Source organism: Pongo pygmaeus, chromosome 20 (assembly GCF_028885625.2).
Source record: "Pongo pygmaeus isolate AG05252 chromosome 20, NHGRI_mPonPyg2-v2.0_pri, whole genome shotgun sequence".
Lineage (NCBI taxonomy): Eukaryota > Metazoa > Chordata > Mammalia > Primates > Hominidae > Pongo > Pongo pygmaeus.
The window spans coordinates 39,984,677-39,995,765 of NC_072393.2; the positions used below are offsets into that span (position 1 = coordinate 39,984,677).

An 11,089-nucleotide genomic window follows, 5' to 3' on the forward strand; every position below is an offset into this window, starting at 1 on the left:
GGTTGCCTGGGGCCACAAAGTGGTGGTGGGTGGGATGAGTGAGAAGTTGTCAGTCAAAGGGTACAAAGTTTCAGCTATGCAAGATGCATGAGCTCTGGAGATCTAATGGGCAGCATGGTGACCATGATTAATAATACTGTATTGTATAGAGGAATCCCCTTTATCCTCAGGGGATACATTCTATAACTCTCTGTGAATGCCTGAACCCATGCATAGTACTGAACCTTGTATACAATATACTATGCTTTTTTCCTATGCATCCATACCTATCATAGAGTTTAGTTTATAAATTCAACTGAGTAAGAAATTAACAGGAACTCATTATAAAATAGAACAATTATACCAATATACTGTAGTAAAATTTATATGAATCTGATCAGTGTCTCTCTCTGAAAATATCTTATTGTACTGCCTCACCAATGTTTGGACTCTGGTTGACTATGAGTAACTGAAACTGCAGAAAGCAAAACTGTGAAAAAGGGAGGAGCCATCGTACTTGAAATTTGCTAAAAATTTTTATCTTAAGTGTCCTCACCAGCAAAGAAAAAAAAAAACCTGTTTTCTACCCCTCAAGAAATTTATTCTGCTGTTCCTTTGTACTCAAATAATCTCCTCAACCTTAATCATTAGTGGCCACTGGTGTGCTCTTATCCCTATAGCTTTACTTTTTCCAGAATTGCTAATAAGTAAAATCATGCAATATGTAGCCTTTGAGTCTGGCTGACTTCAATACTTTTTTGTTTTAAAATTCTAAATATAATCAAATCTATGATGAATATGTTAATTACCTTGAGTATGGTGGTCACTTCACCCTGTAAGTATATATCAAATTATAAAGCCATACATTTTAAATATACACAATTCCTATTTGTCAATTATACCAATAAAGCTAGAGGGAAAAAAGAAATCTTATTATCTAGTTACTATATAAAAATATATTAAATACATTGCCACATAAGAACCTGATTTTTAAAAAATAAATTCGGTAATCTTATTTCCAGCAATTAAAACATCTGAAAAAATGAGTATTAATAAAGATACTTATACCTTTAGTATTTTAAGATTATAGGTAGAATTTGTCAATGAGGAAATTATTGAAAGAAGCCAGACTCAAAAAGCTACATAGTACATGATTTCATTGATAAGCAGTTCTGGAAAAGGCAAAGCCATCAGAATGAAGAACAAGCTGGTGGCCACTCAGGATTAAGGGCAAGGAGACCACCTGACTACAAAAGCACAGCACAAGGAGCATCTGAAGTTAGGAAATATCTCTACTGTTGTGGAAGTGCCTACGACTCCAGACACCCATACAAAACCTACATAAGACAGAGTTCTCAAAACTCATGGAAATGCACATCAAAAAGAGTGAGTTTGCTGTATGTAAATTTTTTAACATTTGAAACTCAAAAAAAGGTATGAAGTATTGATACTCATAAGACCAATGAACCTGAAAGATTATAAGTTCTGTGAAGCAAATCAGACCAAAAACAGTGTGTGCTCTATGATTCCATGTACATGAAGTGCTAGAAAATGCAAACTAATCTATACTGACAGAAACCAGATCAGTGGTTGCCCAGAGAGAAGGAAGGGGACAAGGAGGAGAGAGGCACTTAAAGAGGCACAAGGAAACTTTCACAAGGGATAAATCTGTTCATATTTTGATTGTGGTGATGATTTTTCTGGCTTTCACAACTGTCAGAAGTTACAAATTGTACATTTTAGATATACATGCTTCTTATATGTCATTTATACTTCATTAAAGCTGTTAAAATAAAAAAATTAAATAAACATATATAAGATTTAAAAATACAATTAGGAAAACTTAATAGAAAAAGGCATGTAATAATGGAGGAATATGCATTTTTAATTGCATGTGGATGATTAATAACAATGACCACTTATTAGAACATAAACTAGCTCTCAACAAATTTCAAAGGATTTAAAAATTTCCAGAGGATACAATTTGATCTCAATGCAATTTTCATAGAAATAAATAACAAAAAGTGATTGCAAACTGTTCATATTTATAGAAATTAATGATTCAATTGGCTCACTTTTACTGAGTCACAAACAACCTGAAAATTCAATAGATTAAAATGACAATCATTGATGATGATGACAATCATTGATCCCTCATGTGCTGTGGGTTGGCTGTGTGATCCTACCTTGTTTTAACCTGAAATTGACTCTCTTTTAGCTGAGAGAGCCGGAGAGACTCCATTTTGGCTCCTTCATTTGCAGCCCCTTACCCACCCCCCTTTCTTCAAGGACGTAACTTGTGCAGGCTGACTCCCAGCACATCCAAGAATGCAATTACTGATAACATACTGTGGCAAGCTATTTCCGCAGTTCCCAGGAATTCATCCAATTGATAGCACCCAAAGCCCCCACATCTATCACCTTGTGATAGATTTAAATCCCCTGCACCTGGAACTGTTTTTTTTCGTGTAACCATTTATCCTTTTAACTTTTTTGCCTGTTTTGCTTCTGTAAAATTGCTTCAGCTAGGCTCCCCCTCCCCTTTCTAAACCACAGCATAAAAGAAAATCTAGCCCCTTCATTGGGGCCAAGAGAATTTTGAGCACCAGCCGTCTCTTTGTCGCTGGCAATAAAAGGACTCCTGAATAATTCTCAGAGTGTGGCGTTTCTCTACAACTCGCTTGGTTACAACATTTGGAGGCCCCAGTGAGATTTCACCACCAGGTGAGTGCCGGACTCATTCCAGGCTCCCCCCAACAGACGGCAGGCTTATAGGGGAGGTGCCACCTGAAGACATTCCAGGGCCCTGTAGGCCACTGTCTTCTGGAGGGGAATGGATTGACTGCCAGTGTGTGCCCACCAAATTCAACTCCTGAGTCTTCAGTCTCTGGTCCCAAGAAGGTAAGTCAGATCTGACTCTTTTTCTCTGGGAGGGAAACGGCCCTGACGAGGCCCTCCCTCAGACTCTGTCCACATTCCAGGATGCTGGAGGACAGAGTCCTGGTTTCTGTTAGGCTTCTCTGTTAAGACTAATCTGTCTGTCTGTCTCTCTCTCTCTCTCTCCCTCTCTCTCTCTCTCCCTCCCTTCTCTTTCTCTCTCTCTCTCTTTTATCTCTTCTCCTTCTCTTGTTCAGGTCTCTAGGAGATCTCTGTTTTAGAATGGGAATAAGAATTGTAATAAACTCTGTGTGAGTGAGTGAGTGAATGTGGAGTTCAAGGGCTTGCACTTGAATTTCCAGTTTGTAGCTCCATGGCGAAAGCTATGGAGTTTGAGTGGGCCCTCACCTGCGGTTCCATGGTGACCTCATAAGGCTTAGGGCAGCATCAGGCATAGCTGGATCTGAGCTGGGGGTTTACACTGGCCTGCCAATGCCAAGAGGAGCCTAAGTCCTCTCCAGGGGAGTGGCCAGGTGGGCATCTGACTGATCCCATCATGGGACCCCCTCCACTTGTCTGTCTATAAAAATTGCCATACTTGTTTATATACCCCAGTGTCTATTTTTCTGTTTGGTCTGTCTAAATTTCCTATGTCAGGTCACCGATACTGCCCATGGCTATTGGACAAGGACTTCTTCAAAGTCCCTCAGTACAGATTTTCTATCCTGGGAGGAAAAATCTCTCATCAGTCGTTTTGGCTGCCCAACCCAGTCCTGCCTTTTCTGTCAGAAACAAATCAGGTGTTGTTATGGGGAGGGATGTGGGAAACATTCCCTGTTTGGGATTTCTGGCACCATAAAGGTTGCTGGCATTTGGATTGCCTTACCCCATGCCCCAATGACTGGAACACCTCCTCCTTAGACCAGTGGTGGATTCAAAATAGTCACCCTGCAGACCTCCTTGCTCACCTTTTCTGTCATCCCATAACTTTTCCCATGCCCTTGGATAAGGCACTGTGCAGAGAAACCTATGCCCGTGCTGCTTTACTCCATCTGGACTCTTATTCTATCCCTCCGTGGCTACTCTCCTACCTTAGGAAAGATCCCAGTGGCCCCTTTCCTCCTCATCCCCATCCCTTACCTCACACATCTTGTTTTCCTGTGTCACAGCAAGTCCAGCGCCTCCAAGACTTGGCTCTGCTCTCCCTCCTAAAACCCTTAAAAGAAAAGGCCAAGTTTGAACTTTTTGCCTTCGAGTTGTGGAGACACCAAAAATATTTGAGCTATAAGTCAAAGAGGAGAGGAGGATCACATAGGTTCCACTGGCCTCAGACCCTCCTCTTGTCTTCCCCCTAGATCTGAAAGATTAAAGAGACAGACCTTATGTGGCAAGAAGTGTTGGCTATAGTTGATTTCCTACTTCTTCTGGTTATAATACTTCTGTTCTCCTGATATTACAGCCCCCCAGGTCGTGAATTTCTCTGTCCATGCTGGGTTTAATAGTTCTGCTCAAACCTTGTTAAATTGCCTCCAGAATGGAACTCTTCTTCCTGGCCTCGTAAAGATTGGATCCCTCTCTAATGTATGTTACAAAATTTCTCCCTGGGCATCTCAGAGGATTATGGGGTCTGCCTTAAAAAAGGCAAACTCCAGACATTCTGTGAAGTAGAATGGCCACAGTTTGGAACCGGGTGGCCCCCAGAAGGGTCACTGAATCTCACAGCTGTTCAGGCTGTGTGGTGGGTCATTGCTGGAACTCCCAGTCACCCGGATCAGTTTCCCTATATTGATCAATGGCTGAGCTTGGTCCAGAGCCCTCTCACTTGGCTCCACTCATGTGCCATTAATAATCTTACCTCCAAGGTCCTTTTGAGCCAGGCCTCACTGTCATCCCAACCCTTGGCCCCCTCGGCTCCTCCTGTACTGCCTCCTTCTGAAGAAGAGGAAAGTTTTTCTCACGCATTTCCGCCGCACTATAACCTTCCTGCTTCCTCAGAATCTTCCCTAGTCTCCTCAACTACATCCTCTGTGGGCTCTCCTCCTATTGCCTACTGATTGCAGCCACAGCAGGAGGAGGTAGCCCCCCTCCTCCCGCTGAGAGAGGCACAAATCCCTCCGGGTGATGAGCGCTCAGCTCCATTCTTAGTTTATGTTCCTTTCTCTACTTCTGACCTGTACAACTGGAAGGCTCATAATCCCCCGCTTCTCTGAAAAACCCCAGGTCTTGACCTCATTGATGGAGTCCATGCTCCGGACCCACCGGCCCACCTGGGATGACTATTAACAGCTCCTTTTAACTCTTTTCACCTCTGAAGAGAGGGAACGTATCCGAAGAGAAGCTAATTTGTTACAGTACCTGCAGCCTCTCCAATAGGTACAAGACATCACCCAGCTGCTTGTCGGAGGAGCACATCCCAATCAAGTTCCTGACCAGATGGGGCTCTACCACTCTTCCAGCTGGGTGACCTGGTGTATGTTAAAAAGTTCCAGAAGGAAGGACTCACTCCTGCCTGGAAAGGACCTCATACTGTCATCCTCACCATACCAACAGCTCTGAAAGTAGATGGCATTCCTGCTTGGATTCATCACTCTCGCATCAAGAAGACCAACAAATCCCAGTAAGAAACATGGGTCCCCAAGCCTGAGACAGGCCCCTTAAAACTGCACCTAAGTCGAGTGAAGCCATCAGATTCTTTACCTCTTTTGTTTCCACCTGTCATGCCCTCTGCTCCTTCCTACTCTTTTCTCCTTACTTCTTTCATGACAGGACGTGTGTTTGCAAACACCACCTGGAAGGCAGGAACCTCCGAGGAAGTCTTTTTTGTAGTCGATTTATGTGCTCTGTTCCCAGAGCCTGCCCACACTCTCGAAGAGCAAAACAATCTGCCAATCATAGGAGCAAGGAACATTGACCTTGCTGCAGGGTTTGGACACTCCGGAAGCCAGACTGGATGTAGAAGCTCCAAAGGTGCAGAAAAAGGATTTGAGAATGTTGACTTTTACCTCTGTCCTGGAAATCACTCTGACTCTAGTTGTCGAAATTCTTACCAGTTTTTCTGCCCTGACTGGGCATGTGTAACTTTGGCCACCTACTCTGGGGGATCAACCCGATCTTCAACCCTTTCCATAGCTTGTGCTTCCTGACCTAAACTGTGTACTAAGAGAAACTGTAATCCCCTTACTATAACTGTTCATAACCCTAATTTAGCTCAATGGTATTATGGCATGTCATGGGGATTAAGGCTTTATATCCTGGGATTTGATGTTGGAACTATGTTCACCATCCAAAAAAAATATCCTGGTCTCATGGAGCCCTCCTAAGCCAAAAGGGCCTTTAACTGATTTAGGTGACCCTATGTTCCAAAAACACCCAGACAGGGTTGATTTAACTGTTCCACCACCATTCCTGGTTCCTAAACCTCAGCTGCAATGACAACACCTCCAACCCAGCCTGATGTCCATTCTGGGCAAGGTACATCATCTCCTTAATCTCACCCAGCCTAAACTAGCCCAAGATTGTTGGTTGTGCCTAAAGGCCAAACCCCCTTATTATGTTGGATTAGGAGTAGAAGCCGTGCTTAAAATTGACTCTCTTTCTTGTCATACATGCCCCTGTGCCCTCACACTAGGAGATGTGTCCGGGAACACTTCTTGTCTAATTAGCACCGGATATAATTTATCCACTTCTCCCTTTCAGGCTACCTGTAATCAGTCTCTACTTACTTTCATAAGCACCTCAGTCTCCTACCAGGCACCTAACAATACCTGGTTAGCCTGCACTTTAGGTCTCACAGGCTGCATCAATGGGACTGAGCCAGGACCTCTCCTGTGTGTGTTGGTTCATGTGCTCCCCCAGGTCTACGTATACAGTGGGCCAGAAGGACAACTTCTCATCACCCCCCCCAAGAATTGCATGCCAGGTTTTGCCGAGCCGCCCCACTCCTTGTACACCCCCTGGCCGGCATAAGCATAGCTGGGTTGGCAGCCATCAGCATGGTTGCCCTTATTCATGGAGAAACTGGACTAATGTCCGTATCTCAACAAGTAGATGCCGATTTAAGCAATTTCCAATCAGCCATAGATATACTCCACACCTAAGTAAAGTCTCTAGCTAAAGTAGCTCTTCAAAACCGCTGAGGGTTAGATCTGCTATTTGTCTCCCAATGAGGGTTATGCGCAGCTCTGGGAGAGAGTTGTTGCTTCTATGCCAATCAGTCTGGGGTCATAAAAGACACTCTCCAAAAAGTTTGAGAGAATCTAGATAGATGCCAGCAGGAGCGGGAAAATAACACCCCCTGGTACCAAAGCATGTTTAACTGGAATCCATGGCTAACTACTCTAATCACTGGGTTAGCTGGACCCCTCCTCCTCCTCCTATTGTTAGGCTTAGTCTTTGAGCCTTGTACATTAAATTGGTTTCTTAACTTTGTAAAGCAACTCATAGCTTCTGTCAAGCTTATGTATCTTAAAGTCCAATATAACCCCCTTGTTATAACTGAGGAATCAATGATTTGATTTCCCAAAAACACAAGTGGGAAATGTGATATCCCACCTTGTTTTAACCTAAAATTGACTCTCCCTTAGCTGAGAGAGCTGGACAGACTCCATTTTGGCTCCTTCACTTGCAGCCCCTTACCCACCCCTCTTTCTTCAAGGACTTAACTTGTGTAAGCTGACTCCCAGCACATCCAAGAATGCAATTACTGATAACATACTGTGGCAAGCTATATCTGCAGTTCCCAGGAATTCACCCGGTTGATAGCACCCAAAGCCCTCACGTCTGTGTCCGGTTGATGGTACCCAAAGCCCCCGCATCTATCACCTTGCGATAGATTTAAAGCCCTTGCATCTGGAACTGTTTTTTTCCTGTAACCATTTATCCTTTTAACTTTTTTGCCTGTTTTGCTTCTGAAAAATTGCTTCAGCTAGGCTCCCCCTCCCCTTTCCAAACCAAACTATAAAAGAAAATCTAGCCCCTTCATTGGGGCCAAAAGAATTTTGAGCACTAGCCGTCTTTTGGTCACCAGCAATAAAAGGACTCCTGAATTAGTCTCAGAGTGTGGCGTTTCTCTACTCGCTTAGTTACAATAGCTGGTGTTTCAGCTGATATAAGCTGTGCTTGGCTAGATGGTGAACACTCAAGCTGTGGGCCTGGTAGGACTTGGCCTCTCCTGTAGGTTGGGCTCAAATCTGACCCACATCTATTTGTTCAGGGGCTAACACCTAAGAACCAGCATTTCTAGGGGAAAGGTCGTCTCATAGTGACCACAGGAATGTGGGAAGGAAAGACTAACTCCATGGTCCTATTGAAGCAATTAACTGCCTATTGTCTGCTAACATCCCGTTGTCCAAATCTAGGGACCTCAATGGAGTGAGGGGACTTGGGGGACTGCACCTGAACTAAGAGGGCAGTGAGTGGAGTATGGACACTGAATGACGACATGACTAGGATCACGTAGAAGACTGTGGCAACTTAGCAGCACAAAGTAAATGTTGTGGAACATTAACTTAATCTACTACCAACTGAAAAACTTACGGGGAGGGAGACATTAAAAAGAAAAATGGAAAAGACACAAATAATGAATAAATTAAAAGGATAGCACCTTAAAGATCTTTCAGCCATTAAAATAAGAGTATATTCAGGAGGCTGACATGGGAGCATTGCTTGAGCCCAGGAACTTGAGGCTGCAGTGAGTTATCATCACACCTGTGAATAGCTCCTGCACTCCAGCCTGGGCAATATAGTGAGAGTTTATCTGTTAAAAATAAAGTAATAAAACATTTTAAATAGGATACTATGGAAACTTTATGTTTACTTTTAAAATTAGGTGAGATTTTTAAATTCCAAGAAAAACATTCAAATACTGACACGAGAAGATAGAGAAACCCTGAATAGTCCTAATGGGTGAACTGTGAACAGGAGGCCTAGGCTCTCTCCTATATTCAATCCTAGGAAGATGATGTTGCTTTTATTTTCTTCCAGCACTGTTTCCTTAGAATGGGCTTAGATCAATGAGAAATGCTGCATTTCAGGCATTGTTTATTAAGAAAGCTTTGCTTGGGAACTGCACCTGAACTGGGAGGGCAGTGAGTGGTGTACGGACACTGAATGACGACGTGATTAGGATCATGTAAAAGACTGTCAGGAAAGCAAGGTTTTCCTGAACTAACATGGACATAGAGGTGTCCTCCAATTTGTAAGATGTTCTGGGTCAGACAGTGATACATGAACATTTCAAGGTGAACCTCATGCATATTAACTTCAATTCCCATATAGCTATGCTACTGAATGGTGGTGTGAGATGTTAGACTGCTGCTGCTGGACATCTCTCACCCCACCAATAACACTGAAAATACTGAACATGGTTTTTCTTTGTCCTTTCATAAATCTATGTTAATTTAGAGTCAAGTGAACACCTATTGTGTCTGTGAGTTTTATTGCCCATAACAACCTGCAACTGTTGCTGGTGGCCATGCAGTCCTCTCATTGTCTATGAAACCAAATAAAAATTTTAAAAGCTTTTGCAAAGAAAATCCCAGGCAGATGACTTTTTCTGGAAAGTTCTAGCAAACACTTAAGGAGGAAACTACTCCAATCTTATGCAAATTCTTCCAAAGAATAAATAATGATGGTACCTTGTCTGTATCGGTCAGTGTTCCTGCAGGAACGAAATGGCAAACTCACACTGGACACCTGAGGAGAGTTTAATGTATGGCTTTTGGCTCTGGTGTGACCAAAGTCAAGGGAAGTCAATAAGAAAACACCTGGCCAGGCGCGGTGGCTCACATCTGTAATCCCAGCACTTTGGGAGGCCGAGGAGGGCAGATCACCTGAGATCAGGAGTTCGAGACCATATTAGTTAGATATGGTGAAACCCTGTCCTAAAAATACAAAAATTAGCTGGGCTTGTTGGTGGGCGCCTATAGTCCCAGCTACTCAGGAGGCTGAGATAGGAGAATTGCTTGAACCCGGGAGGTGGAGATTGCAGTGAATCAAGATCATGCCACTGCACTCAAGCCTGGGCGACAGAGGAGAAAAAAAAAAAATCCAAGGCTAGAAAAAGCAAAATACCCAAAGGGAGACAAAGAAAAGGAGCTGTTCCAAGGATGCAGTGAGACCTGCAACTGCAGGAGAGGTCAAGCTCATGGGACCTTTGGCCATCAGTAGAGGGACACAGCCACTGCCAACCTGCAGCCCTAAGGGAAGTCATCTGGGGGCAAATCACTTCATCTCACTCTCTTCTTCCTTCCCATGTCCTGCCATATCTCCAATGTGTCAACACCCAAAAAAACAAAGGGCAACGCAGCCCAATGATGCAATCCAGAAAAGGCCATGTTCTGGTGTATGGAGCAGGTTGGGGAAAGGGTAGGCTAGATCTCGTAGAATAAATGGAAATCAGCACTATATTCCTCAGTTCATTTAATGAGGCTGCTATAATCCTGACAGCGAAATCCAACCACTCGGGGACATAGACAAAATTTTCCACACAAGATATTGGCAAAGTCAATGAGATTATATATAAAATAATACTACATGCTGATTAAGGCAGATCTATACCAGAAAAGCAAGCCAGGTTTCATATTAAAAAATCATTTGATATACTTCAAAACATTAACAGAACTAAGAAAACAAATTCACATTTCATTAAAAGTAAATAAGATTTATTATAATATTTGTCATCTTTCCTTGTTTAAAAAATGTTCTCAGGTCAGGTGCGGTGGCTCATGCCTGTAATCACAGCACTTTTGGAGGCCAAGGTGGGTGGATCGCTGGAGGTCAGGAGTTGGAGATCAGCCTGGCCAACATGGTGAAATCCCATCTCTACTGAAAATACAAAAAATAGCTGGGTGTGGTGGTGTGCGATGGTAGTCCCAGCTACTCCACAGGCTAAGACAGGAGAATCACTTGAACCCAAGAGGCACAGGTTGCAGTGAGCTGAGATCGTGCCACTGTACTCCAGCCTAGGAGACACAGAGAGACTGTCTCAAAAAAAAAAAAAAAAAAAAAAAAAAGAAAGAAAGAAAGAAAAGAAAATAGAAATAGAATAATATATCCTTAATCTAACAAAGAGCATCTACCAAAAACTCCTAAATTAAACTTCCTATTTAATGGTGAAATATCAAAAGCTATCCTTTTGAATCTGGATGAAAGGAATCCAGAAAAGAAGGAAAGGGAGAAGGAGGGAGTGTGAGCTGCACCCGTGTAACCTGCCTGCCCCAGCTCCTCCACAGCC

The 11,089-nt window shown here is 43.1% G+C and overlaps 1 protein-coding gene across 1 annotated transcript in view; it reads right to left on the reverse strand.

The window, feature by feature from the left end:
• Nucleotides 1-11,089, reverse strand: part of SCGB2B2 (secretoglobin family 2B member 2) — a 197,422-nt gene that overhangs the window by 147,924 nt on the left and 38,409 nt on the right. Inside the window, exon 4 of the mRNA XM_054462916.2 lies at nt 3,997-4,072. Coding sequence (XP_054318891.2) covers nt 3,997-4,005 — 9 coding nt within the window. The 5' untranslated portion in view covers nt 4,006-4,072. The remainder of the gene's footprint in view (nt 1-3,996; nt 4,073-11,089) is intronic.